The sequence below is a fragment of the Terrapene carolina genome, unplaced genomic scaffold (assembly GCF_002925995.2).
Source record: "Terrapene carolina triunguis isolate 2854851 unplaced genomic scaffold, T_m_triunguis-2.0 Scaffold67, whole genome shotgun sequence".
NCBI lineage: Eukaryota > Metazoa > Chordata > Testudines > Emydidae > Terrapene > Terrapene triunguis.
This window is the reverse complement of record NW_020664418.1, coordinates 4,221,357-4,239,058: the sequence shown is the minus strand read 5'-3', so window position 1 is coordinate 4,239,058 and position 17,702 is coordinate 4,221,357. Positions and strand designations below refer to the sequence as shown.

The 17,702-nt window shown below is 45.6% G+C and overlaps 1 protein-coding gene across 2 annotated transcripts; it reads left to right on the top strand.

Annotated features, from left to right (window-relative positions):
• Positions 1–9,409: 9,409 nt before the first annotated feature.
• On the top strand, positions 9,410–15,544 carry IGFALS (insulin like growth factor binding protein acid labile subunit). 2 transcript variants are annotated; one of them, XM_024208843.1, is made up of 2 exons: positions 9,410–9,740; positions 13,550–15,544. In XM_024208843.1, exons 1-2 carry the CDS (start codon positions 9,698–9,700, stop codon positions 15,358–15,360), a joined length of 1,854 nt encoding a protein of 617 aa, XP_024064611.1. In that variant the 5' UTR covers positions 9,410–9,697; the 3' UTR covers positions 15,361–15,544. The 2 variants fall into 2 exon arrangements, with proteins under 2 accessions (XP_024064611.1, XP_024064610.1); XM_024208842.1 differs by having other exon boundaries at positions 13,547–15,544.
• Positions 15,545–17,702: the final 2,158 nt, after the last annotated feature.

Sequence of the window (17,702 nt, the reverse complement as noted above, 5' to 3'; positions counted from 1 at the left end):
GGAGTGGGGAAATCTACTGTGGGGGCTGCTGTGATCCAAGTTGCCAGGGCAATCAAAGACCTGGTGATATCAAGGGTAGTGACTCTGGGAAACGTGCAGGCCATAGTGGATGGCTTTGCTGCAATGGGATTCCCAAACTGTGGTGGGGCCATAGACGGAACCCATATCCCTATCTTGTCACCGGAGCACCAAGCCACCGAGTACATAAACCGCAAGGGGTACTTTTCAATGCTGCTGCAAGCCCGCTCAGATCACCGCGTGGATCACAAGGGACGTTTCACCAACATCAACGTGGGATGGCCGGGAAAGGTACATGATGCTCGCGTATTCAGGCACTCTGGTCTGTTTCGAAAGCTGGAGGAAGGGACTTTCTTCCCGGACCAGAAAATAACCGTTGGGGATGTTGAAATGCCTATCGTGATCCTTGGGGATCCAGCCTACCCCTTAATGCCATGGCTCATGAAGCCGTACACAGGTAGCCCGGACGGTAGTCAGGACCTGTTCAACTATAGGCTGAGCAAGTGCCGAATGGTGGTGGAATGTGCATTTGGACGTTTAAAAGCGCGCTGGCGCAGCTTACTGACTCGCTCAGACCTCAGCGAAAAGAATATCCCCATTGTTATTGCTGCTTGCTGTGCGCTCCACAATATCTGTGAGAGTAAGGGGGAGACATTTATGGCGGAGTGGGAGGTTGAGGCAAATCGCCTGGCTGCTGATTACGCGCAGCCAGACACCAGGGTGGTTAGAAGAGTGCAGCAGGGCGCGGTGCGCATCAGAGAAGCTTTGAAAACGAGTTTTGTGACTGGCCAGGCTACGGTGTGAAACTTCTGTTTGTTTCTCCTTGATGAACCCTCCGCCCCCCCACCCGGTTCACTCAACTTCCCTGTAAACCAACCAACCCACCCTCCCCTCCCCCCTTCGAGCACCGCTTGCAGAGGCAATAAAGTCATTGTTACTTCTCATTCATGCAATCTTTATTAATTCATCACACAACTAGGGGGATAATTGCTGAGGTAGCCCGGGAGGGGTGGGGGAGGAGGGAAGGAAAAGGACACACTGCAGTTTAAAACTTTAAAACTTTAGCACTTATTAAGGCCAGCCTTCCCATGCTCGGGCAATCATCTGGGGTGGAGTGACTGGGTGGCCGGAGGCCCCCCCACCGTGTCCTTGGGTGTCTGGGTGAGGAGGCAATGGGACTTGAGGAGGGCTGTTGGTTACACAGGGGCTGTAGCGGCGGTCTCTGCTCCTGCTGCCTTTCCTGCAGCTCAACCATACGCTGGAGCATATCAGTTTGATGCTCCAGCAGCCGGAGCATCGACTCTTGCCTTCTGTCTACAAGCTGACACCACCTATCATTTTCAGCCCGCGATTCAGCCCGCCATCTCTCCTCTCGTTCATATTGTGCTTTTCTGTAGTCAGTCATTGACTGCCTCCACGCATGCTGCTGTGCTCTTTCAGTGTGGGAGGACATCTGGAGCTCCGAGAACATATCATCCTGAGTCCGCCGTTTTCTCCTTCTAATCTTCGCTAGCCTCTGTGAAGGAGAAACATTTGCAGCTGGTGGAGGAGAAGGGAGAGGTGGTTAAGAAAAGACACATTTTAGAGAACAATGGGTACACTCTTTCACATTAAATTTTGCTGTTCACATTACACAGCACATGTGCTTTCGTTACAAGGTCGCATTTTTCCTCTTATACTGAGGGCCTGCCGGTTTGGTGTGAGAGATCACTCACGCAGTGCCAGGCAACAGATTTCGGCTTGCAGGCAGCCATGGTAAGCCACAGTCTTTTGGCTTTTTTAACCTTCTTAACATGTGGGAATGGTTTCAAACAGTAGCACCCTCATTTCCCATACCAAGCACCCGTTGGGTTGGCCATTTAAAATGGGTTTGCAATGTAAAAGGAGAGGCTGCGGTTTCCGGGTTAACATGCAGCACAAACCCAACTAACCCCCCTCCCCCCCCACACCCAATTCTCGGGGATGATCACTTCACCCCTCCCCCCCACCGCGTGGCTAACAGCGGGGAACATTTCTGTTCAGCAGAGCAGGAACGGGCACCTCTGAATGTCCCCTTAATAAAATTGCCCCATTTCAACCAGGTGACCGTGAATGATATCACTCTCCTGAGGATAACAAAGGGCGATAAGGAATGGATGTTGTCTGCATGCCAGCAAACACCGGGACCATACGCTGCCATGCTTTGTTATGCAATGATTCCAGACTACGTGCTACTGGCCTGGCGTGGTAAAGTGTCCTACCATGGCAGACGGGATAAGGCAGCCCTCCCCAGAAACCTTTTACAAAGGCTTTGGGAGTACATGAAGGAGAGCTTTCTGGAGATGTCCCTGGAGGATTTCCGTTCCATCCCCATACATGTTAACAGACTTTTCCAGTAGCAGTACTGGCCGCGATTGCCAGGGCAAATTAATCATTAATCATTAAACACGCTTGCTTTTAAACCATGTGTAATGTTTACAAAGGTACACTCACCAGAGGTCCCTTGTGTGCCCTCAGGGTCTGGGGGCACGCCTTGGGTGAGTTCGGGGGTTACTGGTTCCAGGTCCAGGGTGATAAACATATCCTGGCTGTTGGGGAAACCAGTTTCTCCGCTTCCTTGCTGTGAGATATCTTCATTGTTTTCATCCTCATCTTCCTCGTACCCCGAACCCGCTTCCCTGTTGCGTGATTCTCCATTGATGGAGTCAAAGCACACGGTTGGGGTAGTGGTGGCTGCACCCCCTAGCATCGCATGCAGCTCCGCGTAGAAGCGGCATGTTTGCGGCTCTGCCCCGGACCTTCCGTTTGCTTCTCTGGCTTTGTGGTAGGCTTGCCTTAGCTCCTTAATTTTCACGCGGCACTGCTGTGCGTCCCTGTTATGGCCTCTGACCTTCATGGCCTTGGAGACCTTTTCTAATATTTTGCCATTTCGTTTACTGCTACGGAGTTCAGCTAGCACTGATTCATCTCCCCATATGGCGAGCAGATCCCGTACCTCCCGTTCGGTCCATGATGGAGCTCTTTTGCGATCCTGGGACTCCATCACAGTTACCTGTGCTGATGAGCTCTGCGTGGTCACCTGTGCTCTCCACGCTGGGCAAACAGGAAATGAAATTCAAACGTTCGCAAGGCTTTTCCTGTCTACCTGGTCAGTGCATCTGAGTTGAGAGTGCTGTCCAGAGCGGTCACAATGAAGCACTGTGGGATAGCTCCCGGAGGCCAATAACATCGAATTCCGTTCACACTACCCCAATTCCGACCCGCAAAGGCCGATTTTATCCCTAATCCCCTCGTCGGAGGTGGAGTAAAGAAACTGGTTTAAAGGGCCCTTTAAGTCGAAAAAAGGGACTTAGCTGTGTGAACGTGTCCAGGCTTAATTCGATTTAACGCTGCTAAATTCGACCTAAACTCATAGTGTAGACCAGGCCTCAGTGCTCTGGAAAAGTATGAGGCACTGCTATTCAACTGTAACTCGTGTGTGTGTGTGTGTGATTTAACACAAGGACCTATTAAAAGTGACAATAATATAAACTTTCCCTAATTAATTTTCATTAATATTTTAAATCAATACATAAAGTGGCAAAATACTTTACAGCAAGTATATTCAGCTCTCTGGGACCTTTCATGTCTGGCTTTGAGCTTGGAAAGGTGTCTAGAAGTTAAAAAGTCAGTCGCTCTGCAGCTGCTTTAGAAATAGATCCCTTCTATTGTTTAGTTTCATTCAGAGTTGGTTTAATGTTTTCACACAAGGGGGCTTTTGTGCAGAGGCGTAAACTCTCTCTGGACATTGAGGAGGTTTTCTTTTTAAGTTAAATTACAGGTTGTGTGTTTTTTGGCAGGGAGGTCCCCGCTGATTCAGCTCTTCCTAAGCTTCCACATTGATTACACCTTGTGTCAATATGTACTTAGCGCCTATTAGTGTGCGTGTGTCTCTCATTTCTCCCTTTTGATCAATAATTTCCCAGAATAGACCATTAAAATAGAGGGGGAGAGAGGGAAGTCTAAATTAAATAAAGAAAGAAACTGAACAAAAACCTCATCTAGTCATATCACAGTAGCCAGTGAATGTACTGAGCAAAGGAATCAGATTGTTCTTTCTGTGACTCTGGCTCCTGTGTGTGTGTTCACATTTTTTCACCAACTAGAACATTATTTAAAAGTTCTGCCAGAATTAAACAACAACCTGAAATGCTCACTGCTGTATTATGAGAGGGACACACCAGCCCTAACTCAAACCTGCTATAGAGAGATAGAAATACTTTGTTATCCCACATACTAGTATAATTAACATGTGGAACTCACTGCTGCAGGGCATATCTGATGCAATAGTTTAATAAGTTTCAAGATTGAAGGATATTACTGAGATTATTGAAAATCTTAATATTTAGGGAATTATTGAGCTATAAATAGTTCAGCAAAATGGAAGAATAGTTAGACACTTCTGTCAGTAGCTGCAGTTATACTAGAAGGGGAAAAGTCATAATGGTTATTGAACCTTGTGGCTCATGGGAGTCAGGAAGAAATCTGGACCCTCCCACTGGAATACACCATAGTACAACTGGAGGCATTATCAGTGCTGAGGTCTTATGCCTTCCTCTCAAATACACCCAGCACTGGCTGCTATCAGAAACAAGGAATCTAGCTGGAAGCATCACTTGCCTGTTCTGGTATGAAAACTCCGGTTCTTATACAATAAAGAGAAGGAGTCAGAACATTTTAAATATGTTGGGCACCATGCAAATCCATGGATGGCCCAGACCCATCATAGAAGATCCTTTATGGGCAGCCATTTGTAGATCTTTATTACCCCAGTATAGGATCTCAAGTTTCCTTAGAGCTCTGGCTTCAGGGTTGTAACACTGACACTGAAGGAGGAATTTACAGTACTCTAGAGAGCATGTCACTTCCCACAGATCAGAGGACATGTCTAGCAGCGGTGAGTCCCCTGGAGTAACCTCTATCAGCTACACATTTTTTCCTCCTTCACACTGTAGCTGTGCTTTACGAAGTTTTAGTCATCTCTTAGGAGCAATGCAGCCAACAGCCCATTCTCCTGTGGTCTCACTCCTCAGTTAGATTTAGAGGCAGAAGCAGCATTGGTGAACCAAATGAAACAAAAGAAAGGCCCACGAGGATGATAACATATAGCTAACTGAAGAAGCAACCTCTCTTCCCAAGAATCTCAACACCAATACTAAGGGCAATTACCACTGGAGAAAGACATACATGACCAGAGACCTAGTTATCTGAGGAGGCGCCTCTGCCCCAGGCCCAAGCAAGACTGGCAGCAGCATATATTCAGTGAAGGGCTCACACCTCTGGGATCTGCTCCTCCTGACGGGGCCCAAGAATGGCCAGCTTTAAGACACAGCTTAAAACAGATCTGTTTGGTCAAGCAATTTTCAGTGGTCTCTGGACCACTTTATGGGCAAGTCATGGACATTTTTCTAAAGGAGACTTTTAGTCCTATGTTTTATGGCCCACTGGCCCCTGTAAAGATGCTTGCCTCTGCCCTTCCCAGTAGACACACCCACTGTGGCTGGGAGGTCTGCGAGCCCCGTTTCTATCTGCAACCTGTTTACCTGGAAAAATAACAGAAGATGTGAATCTCCACAAGGTAAGAAAAAGGATGATCATTCTATCAAGGGAGTTCAGTAGGAAGGAGGATAAAGCAATGTGGCCAAGAGCCTAACCATAGGTCAGCTTCTGCTACTCTACAGAGCAGAGCCTGTCATTGGGGTAGAGGAAAGCCCACAGTCTATAAGTGAGTCTAAGATGGTTCAAATTAAAGTAGAAATGGGATGCTTTAACTGATACCATCTTACATCCTCCTATTGGTTCCTCTAATTGCTACACTCACTCTCCCCGGGCCCCTCAGTGTGTAAATTACAGCAGTTTAGACTCAAACCTGCTTGCCAACACAGAATTTATACCATCTTGCACAGTTCTGAGTTTACTCCTAGGTGTGCAAACAGGCTCCATCATCAGCATGCAAGCTGCCTCCTCACCAGGCAGAGAAACAAGAGTCCTCTGAAGGAAGAACAGGCCAAAGTCAGCCCTGCTGTAAAATGAAGTCAGTGGAGCTGCATCCACTGATACCAGGGCTGAATTTGGTCTCCTGAATCTGGCACCTGAGTCTTAAAGATCTTCAGCATAAAATGGTCAGTGGGAACAAACAAATAAAAGTAAATCTTAGAAGCTGTACGACTAAGAAAAAGATTTTTACACTGCAATAACCCCTTCTCACTAGCAACCCCCATATAGAAACAGGATTGCAATATTATCAGAGAGAGTATGTAACATGGATTACCCTCAAGATCCACCCAAGCCAGCACTGAAGGCAGATGAGCCAATTAGCCTCCTCCACCCTAGACAGCAGTGACCTTTTCTTCTTGGAAACTGGTAAAAGTTTCTTCATGAGTTGGGTTGGACAGTGCTAATGGGGAAATGACCTGGAACACAGAGCAAATTCATGACCCTTACAGAGTGGTTTTGAACATCTGCCAAATGACTCTGGCAGGAAGCCACAGTCTTCCAGTCATAACTCAGCTTCTAAGGACCATCTGTCAACCTTATCCCTCCTGCCCAAGCCCCTAGCCCTGTCAAAGGTGCCAAACAGTTCCCTTAACAGCTGGGATAAAAAGAACTCCTGAAGCCCCTGATAACCAGTCAATAAAAAATCCCCATCCCCTTTTAAAGTTTTATCAATGGTTTGTACTCTTTTTATGCTCCTTTGATAATGAAGATCTGAAAATGTTTGCATCCCCCTACCCCCTGAAAAAAAAATCTGCTTGCTTTTGATATTACAAATTCAGGTATTATCTACCCTAGAAGACTCTATGGCGAATAGAGAACTAGTGAAATGACATCACAAGAAAGTGAATGTTGAGCAATTGAGAGGGAAAAGGATTTGCCAGCAGACTATTTAAAATGCTTTGTTTTCATTAGCATTTATTTAACTCCAATCCCTAACAAATATGTGGGAGAAAGGAAGTCTTTATATTAAAAATTCAGCACACAAACCTTCCAGGCCTTATAAAATGGCACAAGTTATTTTAAAAAGAACTGACCAACCTTTGCACATCACCTTTAAAAGCAGTTCTCTTTGGGAGCTAAAGACTGTTTACTCTATGTAGCAAAGACTTCACAGGAGATCTCTGCAGCTATGTTCAGCATTAGCTCTATAAAATAATCTTCAAATGAAGCTGTCGCCATGACTCTATTACATAGCTATTCTGTTTCATTTTCCCTTTCTTCTTTAGATCTCTGTCAAGTTAGGATGTAAATTCCAAGGAATGATCCCAAAGATTTCAAATTATTAGCATAATAAATCTTGAAATGTATTAGTGCTTTACATGTTTGTAGACATCAGTTAATTACCATTTAAGCCAGGGGTTCTCAAACTGGGGGTCGGGACCCTCAGGGGGTTGCGAGGTTATTACATGGGGGGTTGCAAGCTGTCAGTCTCCACCCCAAACCCCGCTTTGCCTCCAGCATTTATAATGGTGATAAATATATAAAAACATGTTTTTAATTTGGGGGGGCGGGGGAGAGTATCGCACTCAGAGGCTTGCTAGGGGTCACCAGTACAAAAATTTGAGAACCACTGATCTAAGCAATAAAACCAATAAAGATCCTAGCCCACTAGTTAGATAAAATAGATCATAAGGAACTTCATGCTTTTTCACCAAACTCCGAAATCTTCTTCTAAAACAAATGTCATGATTTCAGTAAAATCTGTACAAATCATAGGGCCAGATTCTGCCACCCTTACTCACAGTATTACCTTACTCCAGGGGTAGTCATTAGGCAGACCATGGGCCAAATCCAGACCAACAGATGCTTTTGAATGGACCCCCAATATTTTTATTTACTTTATTATTATTAATTATTATTATTATATTTTTAAAATTATTTTCTCTGGAGTCTATACCTTGACCAAGAAATGTGGACCTTGACAAAAAATAATTGACTACCCCTGCCTTACTCCATGAGAAGTTCCATTGATTTCAATGGGACTACTTGCAGAGTGAGTATTGCTCCATATCTGAAGTTACATCACCTTTATGAGGCAGCCAGTTCTATTAAGCAACTAATTTTGCCAGTCCCATGAGCAGTCATCTAAAACAGGTTTCATTCTATACTATTTGCCTTCAATCACTGGGTAACTTTATGTTTGCCATGATTACTGGACACATTACTAAAGTCTCCATTACTGAAGTAAATGTATATAAAGTCAGTCTGAGTTCCCTTTATCTTTAAATAAGACTCCTGAGGATTTGAATCTTACACTAATGTGAAAATTCTACCCCATCCTTTGACTTTATTCATTCCTCTAACATTTTAAAACTTCAACTGGCTCACTGTTACCGCTCTTTTCCAGAGGACAGTCCTAGCTCCTATAACCTTTCTTCATAACGTAGATCTTTCAGACCCACAGGCATTTTTTGTAAAAACAGATCCATCCCCTGTAGGAGCCAAATCCTACAGCCCATACTCCGCAACACCCCTGATGCAGCCCTAAAACATATATTCCCTGTTGCATTGTACAACCCAACACAGAATGTAGTATTCCAGACAGTCTAGCCAGGGCTCTTTTGGGAAACAGTATCACCCATTTGTTGTCTCTTTTTAAGTAAGGTACTTTTGTTTTGCTCATCTCAATTCAGTTATCCACACTAATCACCCCAGATCCTTTTCTTCGACCATGGGCTAGATATACATTCTGCTTAGCATGTTGTTCCCTTATTCCTATATGTTTCTACTCTGCCATCTGCTGGCCCAGTAACCAAGACAATTCAAAGCCTTTAGAACCAGAGTGCTTTTTTCCCCAATATGTGCGCTACCTCTAATGCTGGTAGAAACCCAAGCCTGAAAAAACATGGGAATTTGGAACTAGAGGTGGGCCAAAACTGGAACTTCAAATCCAATCCCTTTAAGATTAGAGGGGAGGCTTGGATTTGAATCTCCAAATCTGAACCTGCCCATATGGTTCTGGTTCCAACTCAGAACCCTTCTATTTGCTAAGCCTGGTTCAGATGCAGCCAGCATTCGACAAGAACATCTCACAAGATGGCAGAAATCTCACAATCTCATGAGACGTGGATCATTCAAGATTGTGGAAATGTCACGGGATCATCCAGCATTGCAAGGTTCCCAGCATCTGGCCCCATCAAACTCAAACCCTAGAACTGATTGGCCTTGAACCTGACTCCTCATCAAAATTTAATCCAGATCAGAATGCTACTTCCTCAGCCCATCTCCATTCAGTAGTCAAGTCAGGTTCTCTCCAGGACTGTTTACTCACTTCTCAATCAACCCTACTTGTTATTTCCCAGAGGGGGTATAAACCTCACATGGGCATCTAAATTAATTACAACAGTGACCTAAAACGGGAAAGGGGAGAGAAGCCATTTGCTTATCTTCACCAGTATTTTCAGTATATTTGTTCCCAGTTATAGATGTCAGGAAAATCTGACTCCCAGAGTGACAGACTCAGAGAAGAAAATACACACACAGCTCAAGACCTTCAATCAACATCCCTTGCCTTAGTAATAAAAACCTCCCCGCATTCCTGGCTGGTAGCACAAGGGTTAAAACCAATCGAGCACAGAGTGCTGGACAGGCATCAAGGTGGTTGCTGTATCACTACATTATCAGTTGGGGGAAAATACAGAGAACAGAATCGTCTGTCCACGGAATGTTTCCTTCCCATGCTTCTGCCGCAATGAACACAAGGAAAGGTAAGTGGAAGCAACTTCCCACATTCCTCCAATAGTATCTCATCAGAGCAGGACAGCATGGATCTGCACCAGAGTATCAAATAAATCCCATAAGAAAGGGCAGGTAAATAGTTTAGGGTGAGCAGATCAATGAGTTCTTGGAAACTTTCTACTTGTTTTGCTCAGCAACTTCTTTTTCTTTTGCCACCTCTGCTGTTATAGGATAATGTTCAGGCTTTATTATGTCCCGTGTGCTACTTTAAGGAGCTTTAGTGATTGCATGCACAGTGCATGTGTCTCTGCTAGAGTAATAACTTTGCAGCTGGAGGAACAGATTGGTTCTTTTGCAGCAAGAGCTTCCAAATAATGAAAGATCAGATTAATTCTGAGAGGTTGGGGGCCAGAGTGCATCTACTGTTGGAATTTTAGAAGAAGAAAAATGCTGCTGAAACATGCAGTGAAAATCTAATTGCTGGTCCAAGAGGATCTTGAATGTATGGGGTGGTGGGCTAATACTGTTGGAGACAAGCATACACAAAAAAAGACTATTACATTGGCAGGCATGTAAACAGAGACAATAGACCAGAGCTAACCCATCAGCACATAATTATGGGCTTTCTAAAATGCAAGTTAAGTACATATAGGGTGTATTATCAACCTAGCATGTAGATACTATAGGTTAGATAGAGGAGATCTGTACATGCCACAGTGATGGGCATGGATAGATAGAGATGAATAAGCCTGGAGTTCATTTTGAGAGATAGCATTGGCAGGGCAGACTACATGACTGCAACGTGAGTACTTTGGGGAATTGATCTGGCCTCTCCCCCATCACACCCCAATAAGCAGGGTGTGCTGGTGCTCACCCTAGAAATCTCTGGGTCAGCACCCATGGGCACAAGTATGTGTGTCATACATGGGAAGGCAGGATCCAGTGCAGTGGGTGCCATTAGAACAATGTTCACAGAGCACTTGCAAGTAAATTGCCACTTAGAGTTAGTTCATGTAACTGCAATATTCATTGTTAATTCTTAATAAGAAGTACTGCAGTAATGTTCATTTCTCACAAGTAGTAATGGTGCAGATTTTAATGGTGTCTGCTCTAAACCTGCACAGAAACCCTGAGAAAATGAGAAGGCAATATTCTTGCCCAAATAGCTTGGCCATTCCTGATTTATCCTTTCCCCAAATAAATTGGAGATGAGGAAGTATAATGTTACAGGATATCCCTGCTGCATGATGCGTGGGAAGTCATGCTGAAAAGTAATGAATGGATTTGATGGGTATAGGATCAGTACCTTACCATCACAAGTTTCAGTTTTAAAGTATATAACCAGAACCAGGCACTGGTGTGCATCACAAAACAGATGGCCTCATTTCCCTAACTAAAACGAAACCGCTGCTTTGTTGCAAGAGTGCAACAGATCATCTGAAATCACCAACTTCTACTCTTCTTGTTTTCCCATCACATCAAAACTGTGGAACTATCTAACCCTAATTTGCTATATTCTCCCCTCCCTTGTGAATGGGGTTGGATGAATTCATGTGGCCTAATTTCAAACCCACTTGAACATCCTGTGTTTGAAAGTTTGAACTGAACACCAGCAGGCCTGCCACTTAGGAGAGACTGTGGGGAAAAAAAGGAGTAGAGAAAGAACATTTCTAATAAAGACAACATCTCTCTCATATACAGGGCCCCCACAGGGTATGCTTAGCATTTAGAGGGGTCTTTTAACCCTGATACAGAGCACAGAGCTCTCCATAACAATTTATTGAATAACCCATGTGGGGTGGGGGGAAGCATTTAAATTACAGGGGATAAAAAGGTTTTCAGATTTCATTCACATTGTTCACTAAAATTGCTAGCTCCGGCATGTTCACCCATCTCTGCTCATAATGAACCTATCTTGGCCCATCGCCCCCCCCCCCCTCCCCGCTTCTCAAAGCAAGTTTAAAAGCTGAAGTAAGCTCCTCTGAAAAGAGCGTATCCTAAAAGAAATGAGATAGCCTCAATGCCTGGGACTGTGATGCTACAGCACAACATGGGATGTGCACACCTGAATTGTACTGAACAATTTATCTTTATTATGCATTGCTTCCTGCGCTAGCCTATATTTTTTTCCCCTTCATTACACTTAAGTTTGAAGCATGAGCTAGGTGCACGAGCAATCGGACCAGGAAGTGCAGGGTAGGAAAGGAGCTTCAGAAATGGAGTTTGCTGCTCAGCAGTGGGGGGGGAGAGGGAGGGAGGAATTGATGATCAAGATCAAGTTCAGACCTTGCTCAAAATTGACCTCAGTGGCTGTATCTCCACTGACACCAGGTCTGAATTTGGCACTTTGTCTTGTATAAGCTTTGCTCACTTTCCAGGACATACCCATGGCCTTCCATGCTGATAAAGCCACCACCATTTCCCCCTGTAAGCGCAATGGCTGCAACTAAGGGAGCAGTTCTTTCTCTTTGCTGAATTACATGTCCTTGAACAGAAAAAGGCGGCTTGTTGAGAAAACGGATTAGGGTGCTCGTCAGCCAGCGTCAGTGTTCTGGGCTTGGATCTACAGCAGGTTGAGTTACTCGTAAAAGATTTCCTAGAGCCAGCCTAACCTCTTGACAGACAACTGATAGCCTCTGTTAAAGAGTCCAGCCATGTGGGCACAGCTCCCACTGACATCGAAGAAGCGTTTGTGACCACCTGCACCAGTCCTGAATGTGGTCAGTAAAAGAGAGGGGCTGCAGGTCCAGATTGAGCTGTGCTGGCAGAGCTGCTTGGGGGCAAGTACAGCAAGGATGACAGTGAGGACTGAGATGCTTTGGCAGACATGCCTGGAATGGGATCCCCGTAGGCAATGCTTTCTACTCCACAGTGGTGGAGGAGAGATGAACCACTAACTGCACTGGTCTGTTATTGGCTAATCAAAGGAGATGCATTGATCAAGCTCTAGAAACCATGTCCTATCCTCTTAGAGGATGTGAGCCTGCATGAGGGCGGAGCTAGGACAGCCTTAATGAAAGTCATCATCACTGGTCCTCCAGGAATTGTTTCTAGGGTGTAAAAGAAATGGCAGACCCCTGTTTTAAAGGCTCAGTGGAGCTGGGAGAGGAAACCAACCTCTGGTCACAGACTGATTCTCTGAGTCAGCAATTTGCCCATGTCTGGGGGAGGAAGCAATTATCAGACATACCAAAAGGGAATATTACCCAGACATTGCAATCCCACTCTTGTCAAGGTGAAGAGCCAATTCAGCCAAATGATAACAGATTGTAAATAGATACAGACAGAAGGACGTGAACAACCTGACTAAGTTAGCCCAGACACACAACATGCTCCTAAAGGTGCACTTCTCGGCTTATGTGCTAAGAATGTCACTCCCACATTTCAAAATGATGGCCCCAATTCACTGTTGCCTTGCCCCTTGTGCAGTCATTTATACCAGTACAAAGAGGGTCAAGAACATTTGCACTGGTGTAAATGAGTACACAAGCCCAGGGCAATGGTGAGTCTGGCCTATATAACTGAACAGAGAGAAAATCCAAGTCACTCTACAGACCCTGGACCTAACTCTGCTCTTAGTGAAATCAATGGCAAAACAGTCACCAAGTTCAGCAGGATTAGTTCCCGCAACCATCAGCAAGTATTGAAGAAAGACAATAATACAATGTTCTTCCATGTTATGGTTGCTCAGTCCCCAGTATTGTGCCTTACATGGTACTGGCATTTGGGGCACATTGAGTGAACCATGTCATCTTTGCATTGTTTCGTTTTGCCGTGTGTTGTCAGCTAATGATTTCCATTTGTTTTGTCTTAATCTCCCCTTCCACTCCCCCAGCAGACACTGCCCTCTTGTTACTCTTGGTCTCGGTGCTGGCAGCAGGGTCCCAATCTCCCAGCGGAGAAGCGTCCAAGGAGCAGCCTGACACAGAGCTCCTAAAATGCCCCAGCTCATGTGCCTGCAGCTATGATGACTACAGCGAGGAGCTCAACATCTTCTGCAGCTCCCGGAACCTCACGCACCTCCCAGAAGACATTCCCAGCAATGTTAAGTCATTATGGCTGGATGGGAACAATTTCCTTTCTGTGCCAGCTATGGCCTTCAGGAACCTTTCCAACCTGGACTTCCTTAACCTGCAGAGCAGTCAGCTGGTGAGCATTGAGCAGCACGCCTTCCATGGCTTAAAGGGCCTCTACCACCTGCACCTGGAACGGAATAGGCTGAAGCATTTGGCACCAAACACTTTCCTTCACACACAGAATCTCGCCTCCTTGAGCCTCAACAACAACCACTTCAACAAAATCGAGGAAGGCCTGTTTGCTGGGCTCTCCAATCTCTGGTACCTGAACCTTGGGTGGAACTCACTAGTGGTGCTGCCTGACAGAGTGTTCCATAACCTGCCTAACCTGAGGGAACTGGTCCTGGCTGGGAACAAGCTGCCCTACCTGCAGCACCAAATCTTCTGCAGTCTCAGTGAGCTGAAGGAGCTGGATTTGAGTGGGAACTTGCTCAAGGGCATCAAGCTCAATATCTTTGTCAAGCTACAGAAACTACAGAAGCTCTACCTGAACCACAACCAGATCAATGCAATCGCCCCACGTGCATTCATGGGAATGAAGTCCCTCAGGTGGCTAGACCTCTCCCACAATCGTCTCATCTTGCTCTTTGAAGAAACATTCCTGGGTCTTTTGAGCCTGCACGTGTTGCGTTTATCCAGTAATTCAATCACCAGCCTGAGGCCAAGGACTTTCAAAGATCTCCAGTTCCTGGAGGAGCTGCAGCTGGGACACAACAGGATCAGGAGCCTGGCAGAAAGGACTTTTGATGGGCTAGGCCAGCTGGAGGTCCTTACACTGAACAACAACCAGATTCAAGAGATCAGGGTCGGGGCATTCCTTGGACTCTTTAATGTTGCAGTGATGAACTTGTCTGGTAACTGCCTCAAGGCACTTCCCGACTATGTCTTTAAGAGCCTAACCAAACTGCATAGCCTTCACCTGGAAAACAGCTGTCTCAGCAGAATCAGGCCACAAACTTTCTCCAGCCTTTCCTGCCTCCGGAGGCTCTTCTTGCAGCATAACACCATATCCATGATTGAAGACCAGAGTTTGAATGACCTGCATGATCTTTTGGAGTTGGACCTTAAGCACAACAGGCTGACCCATCTCTCCCTCAACATGTTTGTAGGCCTGAATAACCTGGAATACCTTCTCCTTTCCTCCAACCAGCTCTTGGAGATCTCTCACAACACTTTCAGCCCACTTCAGCGTCTCTTCTGGCTCGACCTCTCCAACAACCATTTGGAGATGCTGGACAACACCACAATTACCCCCTTAGCAAACTTGCGGTATCTTAGCATCAGAAACAATTCTCTGGAAACCTTCTCAGTTGGTTCTCTGGGCCCTTCACCTGTGCTGGAGCAGCTGTGGCTGGAAGGAAACAAGTGGCACTGTAATTGCTCACTGAAGGAACTGAGAGACTTTTCCTTGCAGCATCCCACAGTGGTTCCACGTTTTGTACAGTCCCTTACGGAGGGGGATGATTCCCACACACCCGTGTACGTGTACAACAACCTGACCTGCCTAAGCCCACCAGACCTGGCAGGCCTTGACCTGAGGGAAATCAGTGAAGATCACTTTGCTCACTGCTAACTAACACGTTTCCTCTTTACAGAGGACTTTCTGCTTTCTATAGTTGGCAGCATTAGACACATACTTGCACAAGTTCAGGTAGAATCTGGAGAACTACTTTCCTACAGGCTAATAAGTAAAAGGGTATAGCTATCTGGCATCTCAACCACCTTCCCTGATCTCTTTACCAAGCTCACCAGGGTAGCAGTCCAAAATAGCATGTTCCACCATTCACCATTACCCAAGGAGGCCAATACGATTGCACAGCACTCTTTAGCTTTCTCTCTCCATGCTGTACCATTACTATATTTGTATAGCTGCAGTTTTCAACAGAACCAGCATACCAGCTTTGGCTGAGCAGCCGGGGTAAACAGGTTCTTTGGACTTTGCAATTACCTTTGGGCTATTTGAACTTAGCATTGTGATTCAGAGCCAGCATTCCTTTGCCCAGCTCTGAAAAGTGAAGGAAAGAATGGGTGTGTGAGAAGTTATGAGTGGACAGGAGCTTTCTCCGAGGGCTGTCTTTTCCAATTCCAAAATTAAAACTGATTTTAAAGAACCCAAACAAATGATCATAGTACAATAAGGGCTGGTCCACACTACCCGCCTAATTCGGCGGATAGAGATCGATCTTCTGGGATCGATTTATCGCGTCTCATCTGGACGCGATAGATCGATCCCAGAAGCGCTCCCCCGTCGACTGCGGAACTCCTGCTCGCCGAGAGGAGGAAGCGCTGTCGACGGGGGAGCCTGCCTGCGCCACGTGGACCCGAAGTAAGTACTTTTACTTCAATATAGGAAACGTCGACTTCAGCTACGCTATTCTCGTAGCTGAAGTTGCGTTTCCTATATCGATCCCCCGCCCCAGTGTGGACCAGCCCTAAGAGTCTGACTGAAAAGCCAACCTGAAAGGGTATTGCCCACTAAGGTCCAGCATTTGGGTCTCACTCCTGAGCTGGGAGCAATGGATAGGCAACCTGTCTAGCCACCAAGGAGCAAGGAACATCTCATATTAGTTTTTTTAGCAACCACTCCTGGTTAGCAGAGGTGCTGTTGTCAATGGATCATGGAGACAACCCTCCTTAATGGAAAAATATCACTGCAACATCAGGACCTCAGGCTGGGGAGAGCAAATGGAGAAACCAAGATCCTCTTGAGCTATGGGAGGAAAGTCTGGGCCACAGTGCTCATTAGTGGGAATGCTGATAAAGTTAAATATCATTGCCCCAGAATCAGCCCAGTTGTGACTAGGTAATGCAAGCAGGGGCTTCATCCCATCTGTACTGCAGTAGCTTGGAGCAGTGGTTGTCAACCTTTTCCATTCTGTGTGACCCTGCGTTGCAATGCAAAAAAGTTTCGGGAACCCATAAAGCATTCTGTGATTGTACAACATCAAACACAATGGGGCCTGATCCATAACTAGGGCCCCAGGTGCTACCATAATGGAAATAATAAAGGGAGGATGGCCATGACCCCCCAAAACCTGTTCTTGAATTCCAGTTGAGAACCCATGGCTCACAGGAGAGGAAGTCAAGGGCAGAGCCTCATCTGTAATATCTGGTCACTGAAGCCAGGTATCGTGTAAAGCTTAGGGAAAAGGCTTGAAAAACAGACACCTGACCTGTAGTTTTAGGAGAGCAGAGCGCACATGACAATGGGATACTGGAATGGGTTACCTAGGGAGGTGGTGGAATCTCCTTCCTTAGAGGTTTTTAAGGTCAGGCTTGACAAAGCCCTGGCTGGGATGATTTAATTGGGGATTGGTCCTGCTTTGAGCAGGGGGTTGGACTAGATGACCTCCTGAGGTCCCTTCCAACCCTGATATTCTATGATTCTATTCTATGACAAGCTTTTAACAGCTCCTTGCAATGGCAGACTTAGGCAGGTTTAAGAAAAACCATGCACATCAACTCCCTGATAAACCACAGCAGGCAAATAAACCTTTGGAGCTACTGCAGCTCATCTTGTGATTTTTTTTTTTTTTTAATTTTGTACCTCACCTAGTTAGAATTCTGATAAAAAAAGAGTTGTGCTCGTGAGCAGCAGACACTGTTTAAAGTCTCAGACTCTTGCCATTTCCTGCCTACCTTGAAAACCTCCACCACAAGCAAAGCTAGAGCTTGTTAGAGAAATTGCTTTCAGACTTCATTATTTAAGTTTGATAGATGGGTTTTTTCAAAGTGGGGAAGTGACTTAGGTGCACAAATCCTATTGATTTTAGTGGGACTTGTGTTCCTAAGTCTCTTAGGCATTTCTGAGAATCCTATCCTGAGTTCAATTGCAATCAAAAAGATGAGCGGTCTGATCCTGCTCCCACTGGAGTCCACAAAAGTTTGCAAAATCAGCTCCTCAAGGAGTCACAC